We start from the raw sequence: 17,026 nt of genomic DNA on the forward strand, positions 1-17,026 counted from the left end.
CTAATTTATTTTTCTTTCCCCTTCAGCATTACTTAGATAACATTAATTCAGGGAAACTTTTTTTTTTGCCATCCACCTGCAAGCAGCAAGCCGATAGTTACTTGTTTTACGTACATTAAGATGCTTGGCAGCTTTCAAGAAATAACTAACTTGGAACAAGGATTTAAAAATTAAAAACTCAAACATATAAATCTAGAGAGAAAACAGGGCATAGAACAAGAAACAGAATACTGCCAAATGAAGTGGTTTATTTTTATTCTCTTGTAACTCCCAGAAATTTTCAGTAACTGATCAAACTAGTTGCTTTAAAAGGCAAAGACAATGTGATAAATATAACACTCTGTACATGATGGACCTCAGTGAGATTTATCTTAATGGATCTTAAAACACATTTTAGAACACACAGTTAGAATACACATTCTCATTGTGTAATTACCTTTCACAATAAAAGTTAACAAATTCGTTTTAAGTAGAACAGGAGAATTTGAAGTTTTGCATGCCAGAAGTTCTGCATGTCATTTCCTCCAGAATATTTGATCCCTTTTCTGTAAGAAGGCCTCTAGGAGAAGCCAAGTGACCTGTGTACGACCAGCACGTCATTTAAATCAACCTTCGCTCTCTTGTTCCGAGAATCATCTCTAGGGCATATTTCCACTTTAAGCTAAAGGTGAAGCTTTTATTTAATTATTTAAATTAATTTAATTATTTTTAAGGTATGTCAGCACTCCCAGCATCCAATATATTCTGTATTCCTTCAGTTTAAAGCATAATGAATAACTCTAAGCAGAAACAGAACCGCCCACATACTCCTCCCAAGGGTGGAGGAGTTGCACCAGAAGTTTACTTCCGTCTACCTCACTCTGGCAAATTAAAATCCTGACCTTCTCCACAGCAGCTACCAGCGAGGGTTAATATTACAGGAACAGTACTATGAACAGACATGAAAGTTGGTGGGCATGTGGTTACCTGATCAAGTGATCATAACTGAAGAGGGAATTCTGTGTAGATTTTGAATTGGTGACCTACTAACAAACAACTTTTATACTCCCTTATTATCAAGCCTCTTTGCCATGATCCTCTCAAGGGATTGAAAGCGGAAGAGCTCTTCATTTTCAGTGTACCAGACTGGCTTCTAAATAAGAGATATTCATGTTGGAAAAAACCCCAAAGCATTAGAAAACTTTAAATAACATCTCTCTTATAGCATAAACCACCACAAGCATTAAATTCCAACTGCAAAAGAATTACATTGCTTCCCAAGACCCAGGATTTGAACAAATTACTTCTAAGCAGCATTACAAGTATCAGTCAGGACACTGCCAGCTTACTTTTCTAGAAATTTCAATTCATCATTATCCCATTATTTCAGGGAGCAGAAGTTCAGAGCATTTCTTACCACAAAGGCTCACCTATCTTCTTTTAAGAAGTAAATCTACACTTTTTGCATTCCTACTCAGAGTAAGCCCTTCAAAAAAAGGACTGGAGAAGTTTCCTGGTTTGTTTTTTAATAGGCAACAAAAGCCATACTTGCAAAATGTTCACCCTTTAAGCTAGTACCTATTTTGATATCTTACTTCAGATGTAAACTTCTGAAACATGGTTTTCAAGTTGTAGATTCAATAATGCAGATTTCATCACCATCCTGTTTCAAAATAGCACTGGAAACCTGAATATACAGCACAGGTTTGTCTGCCAAAAATCATCTGTTTACAGCATAGTCTCTTGGCACATTCTGACTGGAATATTATAATGTCTGTCATCTTCAGTTATGAGAGTCACCACAGGCCAGTCCTCCTCTGGGTCATTGGGATAAAGCGTGATGAATTCATCAGTACTATATTTATACAGTCGATACACTTGGATGGTATACTGCAGAGCATAAGCAAGGAGAAACATTTCCACCTACATTGGAAAAAAGCAGAAACATGATGTGTAAAATTAAACACCCCTTTTACAAGTTACTTCTCATAAAAATACTAAACTAATACCTATCAGATGCCATTTTTCAAAGAAAAAATATGGAGTAGATGAGAATGCATATACACGAGCGTCTCTAGTTCAATATCTTGATCACTCAAACCCTCCTTAATTTGCTGCACAAATACCTCTAAGATACCGCACCTTTAAATTGGAGCTCTTCAGACCCAACAGTGGCAGAGTAGGATATTAGTCCTAAAGAAAAGCTACTTCGTACAGAGAATCCCACTTCCCTGCTGCCACAAACAGGTAGGAAAGATTCTCTTGTATCAGTATTCATCCCGTTAAGTCACTAAACCAGACAAGAATGGGTTCGGGCAACGTCCTTTCCATCCTGAATGAAAAGCAGATGGAAAGTCCTTACAAAGCCTGTTGATACCAGAAGGAATCCACAGAAAGAAGCTGGAAAGTCTTCCACCCCGTCTACGACGGTGGTGAACCTATCCTGTTCTCAATTATAATTTACAAATAGTATCATGGAAATAAACCTAGTCAGCACAAAAATAGGCAACATTACTTATTGACTAAACCAGGCAGCAAAAAGATCACCAATGAATCAGCTAATTTAACAGTCACAGCAACCTGGCTCATCTGTACTAGCGTAATCAGCTGTTTAAGCCAATAAACAAAAAAATAAACCAAAACATAGTATTTCCATGTTTCTAACATCTATAATGAAGTCAAATTTAAATGCAGTACCACGCTTGTAACATGTTCATGGCATTTTTTTAAATGGATGTTTCTAAAATTCTTTCAGACTATTCGGCTCATTAACCACATGTTGTTTTGGGGCTTTTTTGTAATATGCGTATCATTTCTGCAACATCTAAGTCAGTAACCGTCACCGGTTTATCAGAATTCACCAAATACATGTACTGCACATGATCTTCTCTTCATAATTTGAGTATTAGCTTTTATCATTGTATTTTTTAAAAAGCTAACAATTAAGAGACTAATACAAATGTTACTATTAATGGAACACCATACTTCTAAAGAATGCCACCTAAGTGTCAGTTGCCAGACAAAAATCAATGTTTCAAAGGCAGGCCTTTGCAAACTCTCACTACAAGCAAGTGGTTCTACTATATGTTTCCCCAACAAAAGACCAGACCCTACACCATTAAATTCAGCCAGACAACAAAAGCTGGGTGGTTTCTTAAAGCACTTGAACCAAAACCTCCACCACAGGAAAACAACACTGTAAGAACAATCTCTCCTTACTTGTTCAAGGCCTCCACTGTGCCCAATATGATTCAAGTGATTACGCATTAACTGACAAGGGTTGCTAGATGTGTCCCGTGCAAACAGTAGCCATGAGAAGACAGGAACTCTCCTTCCATTCTTATCATCGTTATATAATTCAATGGCAGTGCTAAGCATCAAAAATTTCAGTGCTTCATAGAGACTATACTCCTCCTCTTCGTTTTTAAACAATTTATCACAAGCTTCTTGTTTCTCAATAGGACCCTTGATTTCACTTATATTCTTCCACTGTAAAACAGTAACACACACAACATGAATCAATAGTCATCACCATGGAAGAGCTGTAAAAAGCCACTTGTGAATTGTCAGATGTTCAGAATAGGTGCTCAGAATTTAATTTATGAAGGGGTTTGTCACTTTTTAAAAACACTTGAGAATATTTCCAGAGCTGTAGTCGTATCAAGGTCAAGTTGAGTTAGTCTGATTTTCCTTAAATTAGTCCTTAAGCAAAGCAAAAGAGGAGGATGTTGGAAACTGTTGCAAAGTGGCAAAACAAATATTGTCATGGGACAATAAGCAATAAGGTAACAACTTTGTCTCCTGTATCATAAATCCTACATCCTTCACATTCTTGACATTTCGGTTACTCAGAATGTGTATTTCATTCCTGCCCTCAGAAACTGCTTGAATTCAGCCTTGAAAATAATTCTTAAAAGCCTTAAAAACAAAATGAAAAGCCACCAACACAAAAAGAGAGTATGCACACACAGTTAAGACAGGAACAATTGAAGAGATTTTAAATAGGTTCCGGAATTTCAAGAGGGGGGAGGATGGGGCTAAGTAATACAATACTAACACTGAAAGGGCACCATCATTTTACTGTTAACGTTAACCTAAAATAAAAACATAGAAAAAGGGAAGAAAAACTACTCCTTTGAAACCACTTTGATATTTTTCTGGGGTTTTTCCTTTCTATGACCTGTTCACGGTAGCAGCAGCATTTATCCATAGTATACATCACTCTTTCAAATAAATACAAGAAATAGAGGAAATGTTAATTAAGGTAATAACATTCATTTTGTCATTGAAACCTTTCTAATAGTTTTCTGCTAAGCTGCTTACAAATTAATTCCAGCATCAGGCTAATGCAAGCAGTCAAAGACCAGAAAACTCCCAGATCTGAACAGACATTCTTTCCTTGATTTTGCAGTATACATACAGAAAAGTGCCTCTCACTAGTGAAACCATCCTCGCGCTAAATCCACCCCATTCAAAAACTGTCATCATTTTTCTTATTTGCAAGTGACCAAGAATAAACAAATACTTTTCCAACCTTTTTCCTTAGAAGTATTAAATATTCTTTAATTTCATCACTTATTTCTCCCATCTTCTTGCCCAGTTTCTGTTTTAGCTGCCACTGCTTGATCCAGTCATATTTGCTCATCAAGTTTTCAGGAAGCTGGAAGATGAGAGAAGAGAAGGCAGCTTAAGTCAAAAATCTTCAAAGGAAAAGCCACCGTTTACACATTATTATTTTATCAATTTTATTTGTTGCTGTTTATAACATTTTGCAACTTAAAACCATCCCCCATGTGTTCTTCTGAACAGATGTCATACCAAGATGACCATAATTGAACACAACTGGCTCTTTTATAATCCTTGCTGGATAACAGTCGGAATACTGGTCTATTACTATTTCCAGATCTAACCAACACATAAGTCCTGGAAAAATTCATCACCCTCAGTTACTCATGGCTTTTTTTTTTTTTTTAATTGTAACTAAGGGGAAAAAAAACAACTGCCAGCAGGAGGTGACAGTCACTGTGTTTAGAAGTGCCCCTGAACCAACTGGAGAGAAGGTTAAAGATGTGATGACATCCACCAGATAAGCCAGAAGTCTTGGTGAAGTGCAAACTATTTTGTCCAGAACACACAAACTGTGTTTTCTTTTCAGGGAACATAACTAAAACACTATGGGACAGGTTTATTGTAAAGAAGAAGAAAACCTGGGGATTAGCTGATGCATCAGATCATACTGTCGCCTTAGAATGGCCTCTTTTACTGCTCACATGCAACACCTGCGCAGTCAAGAGCTTTTACACTGCTCTTGAAGGACATCCTGGCAGTTGCATACCCAGTTTGTTTACCCTCATTTATTAACCCATTTTACTGCTAGAACTGGAAGAGTAACTTGTGTCTCACAATGATTTAAATACTTGTCTAGAGCAGCACATATACCATCAGCCATTACCAGCCAGTTTTCATTTTATCAGGACTCCAAATTAGTAATATATTCTCTTTAATGGCAACCGAGTACTTGGCAGATACACAGAGACCTTCCCTCACACCCCAGCCTGGCATTCTATGGTAATGGAACATATGGAATTAAATAATCAAAGATTATTTGCCAGTAACTTCTACAGCCAGAAACATTTCTCTCACATGCCCTCTGCTTCATGCATTACCAGTTTATAATTTCCATCAGTTCATTTTATAGTTGTACACCTTTTTTTAAAAAAATAATTACCATATGACACATTTTCCTCTATAAATCAGTATGAAAAAGACAGGTGAACATCATTAAAAACTGCCAAGTACACCATTTTTAAAGTTTGCATGTTCTTTAAAGGACCACTGGGGAATTGTCTTCTATTGTTTGATAACGTGGAGATGGTTGTCAGTTGGGAGAATTCTTTTTATAAAAAGGAAATATTTTTACAATGTACTGCTGCAGTAAGAAACATTTCATAGAAACATTTTTATCAGCAATTACAAGAACATATCAGCAGTTTAGTTAACAATGAAAGTGACCACAATGAGACATTTTAATATGGTCTCTAAAGTTATACAGAGGGATAACAAGAGCAGCATGATTCTACCTGGACCGCTAGGCTACAACTCAGAGTCTGTATCAGATGTCCATCATTTACATTTCCAGCAGCGACCTGGACAAGTGGAACCTTACTCCTCTGAGGTGGGCCACTTTTGTACCGGCAGCTTCTTCCATAGTCACTGATATCACCAATTGGGCTTTGTTGACACAAGACAATTTCTGGATTATTTTTCTTCTACTCTAAGACACCTTGCTTCGCTTATCCATCAATGCTCTAGAAGAACTGTTCTTCATGTCAGGCTGGAGCGGCTCTTACGCTTATTTTAAGTAACGTTTAAGGCATGGGTAATACACACATTCTAAAAAGCCTACAGCATCCAACTGGTTAACCCACTTTCTAGAGAAACTGTATATGGCACACACAAGAATACAGTATGAAAATTTTGAAAAGCTGGGGTTTTATTTCAAATGTGCTGATAATAAGTTGTCTACGGGTTTTTTTTGTTATTACCAGCTGTCTTGTGGGAAACCACTTACTGCTGTTATTACATGCAGTAATAACAAACCAAGAGAGCAAGATGAAGACAGACATGTTACATTACAGTCAGCACTATAGTAACATTTACGCATTATAAACTGGAAACTAAGGGGACCTGGACTTAATTCCAAGTTGAAAGAATCACTGTCAGTCTACAACAAAACTGAACACTATGACTTCTCAATCCAAGGGATATTGAGAAGTGAGCATATATATGGCATAATAGAGAAATGAGATAATAAAATTATCCAATAGGTTAGAACCAACATTCTTCTACTTCCAGAGGATTGGAGTTTGACACGTACCATAGTAAAATCCTCACTCTGCAGCCAGCTTGGTAACTGGGTGGCTTGGCTTAGTGCCTGGAACAGAGTTGCTCTGAGTGCACAATAGTTATCACCTCGTACTCTCCTTATAGATGCAAACTTCTGAGCAACTGCTTCATACCCCTAGAAAAACACAAGATCCAAGTAACATGAAAGCATTAATAAAACATTTTAGGGTCATGGACAGGTATCATAAAAGATATTGAAATATTAGCATCCAAATGCTAATGCTATTAAATAATAATTTCATCCACTAACCATTTTGGAAGTCCAAATGCTTTTATGTCACAAATTATGCTCTGGGAGGAAAAAAAAAAAAAAAACAAAAACCCACAAAACACTTAGTTCTGCTGAACAGCAAACAAGAAACCGAAGAAATCTAAGTAGATAATTGGTTGTAGTGTTTATTTGATGACAGTGCAGAAGTATTGTTGAAATGCGGGTACCTAACCCACTGAAGTTTCAAAAAAAAAATCCGAACATACATACACACACAAGACTACAAATCTGAAAATATATCATGCTTACAAGAAGTTTCAGCAATAGTTTATTCCATTTACCCAGTGTGTCACATGTAGTTTGTTTTTGCCTCAGGGAAAATTTGTGTTTGCACTGAAGTATCTTGACACATGCCTCAGCACATTTGTCCCCTCCCTGCTGTTCCCATACACACACTTTTAGCAGAAGCAGCAATGTTGAAATGTAACTTCTGAAACTCAGTATGTCTCTTCAGCTAGCCTAGCAAAATTCAGCGCTCTGCACATCTGTATTTCTCCTACTAATGTCTTGAAGGTGACACATGGATCTTTTGATACGGGAAGTATTTTTTAGGTTTACACATACACACCACTAAATTTTCAAATTGTGTTAAAAAAAAACCACAACAAAAAAACCCCTAACCAACCTTAGGCTTTGTTTTCTACCATTCTAGCTCAAGATTAATATAAGAAAACTAGTCCAAAACCTACAAAAAATACGAATTCAGAAAAAAATTATGAAAAACTGAGCCTCTTCATTAAAGTTCCCCATCTTAAAAATCATACAAACCACCAACTTCAGTCATTTGCCCTCCGCCAAAAAGTTTGGTTATCTGCTCTGATGTTTCAACAGCCCACAAAGTTATCTTTTTATGGTAATAAACCAAATTTAAGACTTCATTGAAAACACTAATGAACAGTATTAATGAAAATCCTACACTATCAACAAGTAGCCTTACTAAAAAACACATTTTGAAAAAGTATGAATGAAACCATCGTCCAGTTGTCAGCCACTTGTACGACTGCACACGGCACAACACTGCTATTGCTCTTTGTGTTTTAAAGATTTTTCCCATAGGAAATCACCTACTAAACACACAAATGAAAATAAAAACCCCAACAAAATTAAAAATAGAATCAATACCTTTCTCATTCTTTTTGCTACTGGTGTATTTCCTCTCCATTCTTTTCTGCAATACTCCATGATGTCTATTTCAGGTGCAACACTTAGTTTGTATTCTGTCAAAAAAGAATACATAACATTACACTAAGAAGTGTAAAACAGAACAACATAGAAAAAGCACTGTATTTCTAAACATACTCTATCACTTTAGAATAACATAGGTGCCAAAGGAGATTGGCAGCACAAGCTATTGCTACAAAATAATTACTAATATCAGAGGGGGAAAAAAAACCCCAGCTTGCTCTGAAAATGACAAGTGAACAAAAAATAAGGTAGACCAACAGAACAGAGAACACACTGCTCCTCTCTTCTGAAAAATATTAATCAGCAAGGAGTAGAAATTAATAAAGTACTCTTCATTTCCTCAGCAATCAGAGAAATACTTGGCGAAAGTTTCTCTCCTTCTTTCAGTGGCCAGACTACAAGGAAGATAGATAATAGATCTTTCTGAATGAGCCAGAAACAATGGTAGAAAGAAGAAATTCACTTTTCTCTCGAAATCCCAACAGCCTTCATTCCAAAAGAGATAGTAATAAGGTTATCAATGGATCCCAGCACCAGATACTGCTATGATGACTATGATCAGTAATATTCAAGCACAACATTTCTAACATGGGCTGTGACTGCCTTCCAAAGGATTCTCTTGTACAGTAACTGGAGAGACACAGGGTAAAAATAGGCTAAAACCAACTAGTTTTCCACAAATGGATCTGTTAGTGAATTAAGCTGTACAATGTACGCAGTCATTATAAGCAACTTCAACTGCACACAGAGGCATCTGTGCACAAAAATCCTTGGAAAGGAGGGTGTCAAATAGTGCTACAATGAGTTGTAATACTGTATTTGAAACAAAGTTCAAACATACCTGAAAAGCTTCTCACACAAAGTAATATTTTTTCTCTCTCTATTTCTTCTGCATCACGGTACATGTCCTCCTCACTGCAGGAAAGATCAACACACAACACATAGTTCATGTAACAGCACAAATCTTATAGTAATTTACCTTTTCCCCTGTTTACAACTACATGCAAGTACTTAAGTCTTTCTTCAAGTATTTTTTCAACTTGATTCGCTTTCCATCTTACACATTTTCATAAAACCAACATGAGTTTGCAAAAATCTTCAAGAAAACCCTCTTGACTGTTCCCCTCCCTTATTTATGACACCTACATTGGTAATGAATCACTGCCTGAATTTCGCTTCTGCTGCTTGTACGGAGACTAGAGCGCTACACTCCCTTTGTATTTGTAAATTTTTACAGGATAAATTTGCAAAAGATACGAGCCAAAAATGCCTATTTGCTGACTATACGAATACTACAACCTATGCATGCAACTAAGAACACATTACTCAGAGCTTTGTATCTACGCTCCGCTGGGGCTGAGCAACCTGCCTAGTAATGAGCAGAATACGTGACAGAATACCATGATGAAAAAAAACAGTAGTCAGCTACCTGCAGCTGGTTTGAATGTCACAAACTCAGAGAAAACAAACTGCAAGTATGATCCAAACTGCAGCATACAGGCTAACTGAAATCCAGACAAACATTTCTCCCTCAAGCAATATGGTATGCTGTTTTAAGAGTCAAATCTCTCCATCTCAGCCCATATGCAGGCATTCTAAACTCACGTTATGACCATGGGTGAGGAAATGATGGCCTAAAAAAATATTGGTTTTATGCATAGCCTAGCATTACCAAGATGAAATCTTGAAGCTAGGGTGTGAACATAACTGTTGAGAACAGAGGTCCATACAGTGTTCGAAAAACAGGATTATAAATTGTATGTTCCTTCAAACATGATTCTGAGTGGTATTCATCATATAATTACATCCAGCAAATAAACTTTAAAAGTCACAGTTTCACAGGTAAAATACTTCAATAAAACCATACATCACCAAACATATTAGTAAATCATTTAGGCTTACCACTAAAACAAGGTTACATTGATAGTTTGTATTTTGAAGAAAGTACATGTGCAGAAAAAAAAAAAGTAAGGTTATTGCCCACTACTGTTAGTAGCTTCTAATCTACTACGCAAAAAAGCCCAAACCCAAACCACAGTGTGCTTGCAAAAGACCAGGAAGAAATTAAGGCAGTGGCCCTGCCCCACCTTAACGCTACTAAGAGAGGACAAGCAGTTAGGAAGACTGAAAGAAAGGGTTTAATGGAGGCATCTTGTAGATTACTCTCATTAATCTTGAAAGAATACACTGGTAAATTATGGCTCTATTTCTTCTTTATATCCAACCCAGCTTACTTAAAAGGTAACATCCCTCGTCCATTTGCATATATTTCCCTTGAGAACAACAAAAAAATATTTAAAGACAAATATAGGTTAATAGCAGGAAACTCTCATCTACTGTGCAGTCATATGAAACTACAGCTCAGCTTTTACTCAAGTTTCAAACCTTTAACTTTCAAACTAGGTTGCCTATGTGCTCAAATAGCTGCTTCAAATCTGATTCATAACAATACTACATAATTAGTAATTAAAAAGAGAAACTAAAGATGCAATAGATATTAAACACAGTACTCCATAAAAACAGTACTGGCTGCTAAGAAAATAAGAAAGAAGAAAAAAATAACAGAAATACATATCCCAAGTCCTTGTCCTTGTTACAGCATGGCACTGGACAAACCCTAATTTCCATGCATAATCTTATTTCTTAGCAGATATTAAGGTCCATTAAGGTTTGTGAAGGATTTAAAGAATACTTAATAACATTGAAAATACTATGAAAAACCCCCAAACAATTCAGTGTCTGACAGCAGCAATCTCTAGCCTACCATATGATAAGCAAACTATTTAAAATACAGAGCAACAACCTCCCCTTCTGAGCATGAACAAACCTGCTTTTGCAAGGGAGCCTGTGGGAGAGGGCAGGGTGGGGGGATGCCTGATTTTAGGGTACATCCTCGAACATGTTTAGGTTATAATGTGCAAACAGAAAAAGTGCTCAAATTAGTAAACTAGTGAGGTCACTGAAAAAAGAAGTTTGGTGAAGAGTAAGCAGCATCATGTTCCTTCTGCAGATATTACCCCATCTTCTTTCTGGGAGTTGGCAAAATAGAACCCACAGTTGCAGAACCTGACAGATTAACACCCAGCATAACAAAGTACTGCAATTTGACTGAGTTGTTTTGAAATCAAGGTAGCTAAGAGCTACAATCCACCTGTACTCTCATTTCAGAGTTGAGGTGCACCTTAACATTGTTCTAGCATAGCAACGGGTAAGTAAACCTGTGGAAGCTAAAGCATTTCCCCATTAATCTTCATGTTAATATTTGACAATAGAGTGAAAATGAAATAACAGATGGAAAAGAATAATTAAATTAAAACACACATGTAAAAAAAAAAATACTGCATAGCGTTGTGTGTAAACACTTAAATCATTGAACTAGTAAATGTGATTCTGCTGAACTAAAGATACCAAGGGAAAAAAAAAACCCAGGATGTCAGATTCACTTAGAGTATCCTGGACTTTGTATTTTAAAAACAAACAACAAAAACCCACACACAAAAAAACCTCCCACACCACGAAAAAAAAACCCTAAACCCCAACCTGCTAAGATGAGAGCAAGCAAAACTAAGCTGGAGGGAAGGGAAAGGACTATGGGCAAAAATATAGTTTTATACTAATAGACTTGCACAACTAGAACTCCCAGTATTGAAGATACCATATAAAAGCAAAAGCAGTACTTAAAGTTTTCCGCTTATTATCATGAACAGAATTGTGTGTGTGTCAGATTAAAAACTTACTGCTATTAATAGTTCACATAAAGGCATATTAGATGAAATAGAACTAGTATGACAAATAGCAGCTAATATAAAAATTCAGACATCCTTATGTACAAACTACACTTAATACATATTTATATGAATCTGCATATTTATGTCAACTGTGTTAATATTAAAAATCACACTTTAACATATTAAGATTGTGCTTAAATTAAGAGTAATTTAAGCATGAAATAAGATTTTAAAAGCATCCTTGAAAAAAATGTACTTATATTTAGTGACTTTTTCACTAAGTCAGCACTTACTGCAGATTTTGGATGTTGTCTAAAATAGTCCCCTGACTATCTATAGAAAGAGGATTCATCAGAAGTCACTTCCTTCTCTTACTTTATTAGGGTAGTCTTCAAAGACATAAAGGCACTCTTCATGTGCATTAATTTTCTTTTCAGAAGTCTGGAATATGCTTTTTTAAAACCTTCATATTTGTATAAGAATATTTGGTATCTGGAGGAAGATAAAGACTTCTACTGTCAAACCTGAATAACACAACTAAACTTTTACTTCAGCCTATAGCAGGAGGTTTATAAAAAACAAAAAAGTTTCAAGTGTTCAGATTAAAAAAAAGCCTTCTATGACTGTCAGCACTACACCTAACAAAGTGTTCATGAGGTTAAAACCAAGCTACCAGAATATCTGCCTTCAATTCTTGGTTTCCCATGCTCTGCATCGTACCCTTAAGAGCTTAATGTTACATCAGTTATTCCCTTAGATGGGGAAAGACCACCACTAATAGAGTGTAAAAATAAGCAATTTACCTAAAGGGTGTTTAAGATTTGACATTTAGACCTATTTCACCAAGACACTAACCATGTATGAAATTTTGCCAAGAATATCACCTTCATGAACTGAAAGTACCCCTCCCTTTCTATAGAAAAGCTGTTAATATATATTAAAAAAGTCCTCACCTGTCTTCAGATGACTCCACTGTTGAACAATTACTAGGCACAGCCAGATATAGTTCACAATTTCCAGATGCATCCTGATCTGTCACAAGTGATTTAATCATATCTGCCTCCTTGGGTCTCCCAGTACTTCTGCACACATAGTCTTTTCTTATTTCCGATGTAGATCGCTCTTTCGGGTCAGCAGCTGAACAAGGCTCATTAGAAGGAACACCAGCTTCCTTTTCATGTTTCATCAACTCTATGGTAACGCTCTCTTTTTCCTGTGTCTGTTCTGCACCCACAGAAAGGCTGGCTGGTTCCGTCATCCACCCTTGAAAATTATCCTGGCTTTGAAGAACATAAAAATATATGAAGAGTATCTTCCATAGAAGAACAAAAGCACATACTTTAAGAAAATTACATTTCAATAGTTATGTTATATGCTAGGAATTCAGAGGATACTTAAGTTATTCAAAAGCAGGAACAAAATCCAGAATAGTTTGGTAAGACAACACAGCACCCAAGCTATTTTCAAACTCACCTCCTCAGCAAGCCAATTTTACTTCCTCTGGGCCTAACCTGTGCCCACACTAGATCACAACCCACGCTAGAATTAGTGCCCTGACTGAACACTTGCTCTTTTCAAGGGGTGTTATCACCTAAAAAACTGAAGCTTAACAGAAGTCCCAACAAAACACGTTTCACTCCTGCAAGAGGAGGATTTTTACAGACCCAGACAGCGCTCAGTGAAACTTCCTATCCCACCAGGATTATTGCTTAATGCAAAAATTTCTGATCTTTGTTTCTTCCAGTGTGATGCCCCTGTGTTACTAAGACAGGACTCTTCACAATCAGTTCCAGAAAGTTCTCCAAAGGCTTAGGATGTCCCCATATAGCAAGTTTTCAGGGATGTTTATCTTAAATTGATACATACCCCTCCCAGAAAATCACAGGGTGCTCTGCAGTTGCCACATTCACGCTCTGGATAATTCTTACTGTTGCTACTCGGGCTGATCACCTCAGAAGTGATGACCTTAATACTGGCTACGTACACCTTAAGGCCATACAACACGTTTCGACCCTGCGGTTGAAGCCTCCCCCCCGCCGCCAGCCCTCCTCCCTCCCCCAGGAGTCACCCTCCCGCGCCGCTCCAGCCCCGCCGCGGGCCACACCCCACCACAGAGCCAGGCTCGGGGCGCTCAAGGCTCCGCATCTCGCGTCCCGGTCACGCCGGCCCGCTCCCTCTCCGCGGGGCCAAGCACCACCGGCCCCACCACACGGCGCGGGGCAGCCCGGCCCTCACCTTTCCGGCATCCTCCGTTCTGCAGGACCGCGGGACCCACACCCGTCGCCGCCGCCGCCGCCGCCGCCCGCCGCCGCGCTCCGCCCAGGGCAGCCGGCCGCCCCCGCCCCGGCTGCCGGCTGGCCCGGACCGTGGGGGGCAGGCAGGGCACCGCCGCCGCCGCCCCCCGCCCGCCCCTCGCCGCTCATGCGCAGGGACCGGCTACAACGGCTGCCGGCGCGCGCCCGGCGCCACCATGGCGGCAGCAACGGCGGCCGCGGCCCCACGCGAGCGCCCACCCAGCCCTTACGCGCCTCGGCGGCCGCTTCCGCGCCGCCAGGGCCGCCGGCATCCTCCGCTCGCGCGTCAGCACGCCGGAAATAGCGTTTGTACGTACGTACGTGCCCGCCCGCCTGCCTGCCTGCCCTTTCTGACTCCCGGCTGTCGTCATGCGAAAAGCGCCGAGACACAGCGACTGGGCGTGGCGGACGTTAGATTTCGACGCATGCGCGTTGGTGGCGGAGGGAGGGGGAAGATGGCGGTGGGGAGGTAGGCGGCCCGGCGCCCAGTGCCTGGCGGCGACCGCCACCCTCGCCCAAGCCGTCGCGGTCGCCCGAGAGCGGCGGCGGGTGCGGGGCCTGGCGCGAGGCCGCCGAGTCGGGCCTGGGGGGGGGCCGACGGAGGCCGCGCGGCACTGGGGGCGGTGCAGGCCTGGGGCGGCATCGTGCGTGCAGAAGTGTCACCTGCCAATGCGGGCCCCCCCTCTGAAGTCATCCTCCGCCGGCAGCGCGGGTGTTTGTTCCGCGTTCTGGGTTTGGGTTGGTGTTTGGGGTAGGTTGGTTGGTTGGTTTTTTTAAAGAGCCAGCTTCCAGTGAAGTGCAAAATCAAGACCTGAATTTACATAAAATAAAAGGAGTTAAATGAAAATCCCCGAGCTTGGAGGCAACAGTGTGTTCTCTTAAATACAGGAGAGGGTGGAAGGGGAGCTGCTCTGCAGTTGTCAGGTGGTCCATACACATACACTTGTGAGGAAGCCCAGTGCTGTAGCGTTGCGTGTGTATGTGGCAACCACCGTACAGAGCTTGTCAGAGGCTGGCAGTCTGCTCCAGGAGCAAAAACTACACCAAATTCTGATGCAGCTTTATTAAACTCCAGGCGGGATAGAAACCTTTCAGAGTGACGTTACTCAAGAGTTAAGCATGTCCAATACTATTAAAAAATGGAATACTGAAAACAGGAAAAAGGAGGAAAGCTGTATTGTGGTAGAAAAAAGCCCACTGAAGTCTGAGCATTTTGGAGGGTGTTCATCATGAAATTCAGCTTGAAAAAGGAAAAGTACTTGTCTTCTTTCTGGAATTTCCCTTATAAGAATACGCTTTGAGTAATATGAGTAATGCAAAGATTGGGGAAAAATAACTATAAATATGTTGACAGTAAAGGAATTAAAACTTTTTTTAAAAAAAATAAAGTAACAGTCTAGGGAGTACATTTTTAAGGTGGAGGTTGGGTAGTAAAGCCTATAAAATGTTAGTGTCATTGATAAGTAATTTGCATCATGAAACTTTTAGGTTGCATAAAGCTGATGGACATTTTTATAAGCAAGTTTTTTCTGTTTCTTTTATCCTTGAGACCCAAGGAAGTATCATCACAAATGTTTGGGGAAAAAAAAATGCATTACCTAAATTTTTTTTCTATCGCTACTCTTCTTGTGGTTAAAATTGTGTTGGACTGCTCTTGGCACTGGCACCTCCTTTGAAAAAATTTCTTTGTTTGAACAACTGACCAACTGGTTTGTCTCAAAATGCGTTCATTTCACATTGGCCATTTCAGAATTACTCCTGTTCAGTGAGTCCACTTGAAATACCCAGCTGTTTCCCGTGTTCCCATAACAGAATAATTTGGATTCGGTAGCATTTAAGAACCATTACAGTTGCCTGGTTTTTTAAGATCTGGTTCTTTTTTTTTTTAGTTTCTTAGTTACCCACGTTTGCCATTCCATCAGCAACTTTATGGGAGGCACATGTTAGCTGGCCATTTCGCAACTCTTCAGAGAACTGCAGGGCAGGAGAATTCCATAGGCGAAGTTGCAAGCTAGACCTAATTCTTTATGATGAGCAAAATGGTGTATTACAAAATGACAGGGCAAAATACATTAACTGTACCTGAGTTATGGGATTAAATTCGCAGGTTCTGTGCTTGCTTTATTTGGAACAGTTTCCTTGTAACAGAAAGTTCCTAAACAGCAAATTATGTTTCCTTTCTGAAGAATTCTTAAATGAAAACCTTGCTATGATGTCATATGTCAGGCTGCATTACAGTAATGCTTGCCATGTGAACTTGAAAAAATAGGTGCAGTCTTTTCCATTGAGTATTTTTCTGCTTACAGATGGGGCTTATGTCAATCACATGACTAAATTTTTTTTCTCTTCATCACAAAAAACCAAAGCTAAATACCCAAAGTAATGATGTTCTTAATAAAACTTTGTGTTTGCATTAACTGAAAGTATTCCAGATGTCATCGGCTGAATAAATTCAGCAGAAAAGCCTACTCTTTTCACCCAATGCTCCCGCCACAAGAACAACTGGGAAAAGTTCATAACCATCAAATTAGATGTGTTCTGTAGTTGAATTGATAAAGGTAAATCAAGAGAATATTCATCAGTTCAGCCTTTGTGTAAACTACCTCTAAAAATGAGGATTCTCTCTGCCTCAGGTAAACAATACATTTCAAGCATGTGTGAAA

General features: G+C 39.2%; 1 protein-coding gene across 5 annotated transcripts; it reads right to left on the bottom strand.

Moving 5' to 3' along the window:
- Nucleotides 1-228: 228 nt before the first annotated feature.
- OTULIN (OTU deubiquitinase with linear linkage specificity) lies at nucleotides 229-14,772 on the bottom strand. 5 transcript variants are annotated; one of them, XM_075084254.1, is made up of 8 exons: nucleotides 14,685-14,772; nucleotides 13,023-13,345; nucleotides 9,183-9,256; nucleotides 8,279-8,373; nucleotides 6,857-7,000; nucleotides 4,514-4,639; nucleotides 3,199-3,468; nucleotides 229-1,902 (listed from the first exon to the last, which is right to left on the bottom strand). In XM_075084254.1, exons 2-8 carry the CDS (start codon nucleotides 13,325-13,327, stop codon nucleotides 1,708-1,710), a joined length of 1,209 nt encoding a protein of 402 aa, XP_074940355.1. In that variant the 5' UTR covers nucleotides 13,328-13,345; nucleotides 14,685-14,772; the 3' UTR covers nucleotides 229-1,707. The 5 variants fall into 5 exon arrangements, with proteins under 5 accessions (XP_074940355.1, XP_074940356.1, XP_074940351.1 ...); XM_075084255.1 differs by lacking the exon at nucleotides 14,685-14,772 and adding an exon at nucleotides 14,305-14,663 and having other exon boundaries at nucleotides 13,023-13,349; XM_075084250.1 differs by lacking the exon at nucleotides 14,685-14,772 and adding an exon at nucleotides 14,594-14,655.
- Nucleotides 14,773-17,026: the final 2,254 nt, after the last annotated feature.

The sequence above is a fragment of the Phalacrocorax aristotelis genome, chromosome 2, assembly GCF_949628215.1.
Source record: "Phalacrocorax aristotelis chromosome 2, bGulAri2.1, whole genome shotgun sequence".
In the NCBI taxonomy this organism is placed as follows: domain Eukaryota; kingdom Metazoa; phylum Chordata; class Aves; order Suliformes; family Phalacrocoracidae; genus Phalacrocorax; species Phalacrocorax aristotelis.

What these genes read in the sequence shown, in the direction of transcription:
- OTULIN (XM_075084255.1), bottom strand. Translation starts at nt 14,492, where the DNA reads ATGAGCGGCGAGGGGCGGGCGGGGGGCGGCGGCGGCGGTGCCCTGCCT. An exon ending in TAATACTTCTAAGGAAAAAG is followed by an intron (nt 3,469 to 4,513) that starts GTTGGAAAAGTA and finishes ACTGTTTTACAG; the next exon opens with TGGAAGAATATAAGTGAAAT. An exon ending in ACAGTGGAGGCCTTGAACAA is followed by an intron (nt 1,903 to 3,198) that starts GTAAGGAGAGAT and finishes TTTCCAATGTAG; the next exon opens with GTGGAAATGTTTCTCCTTGC.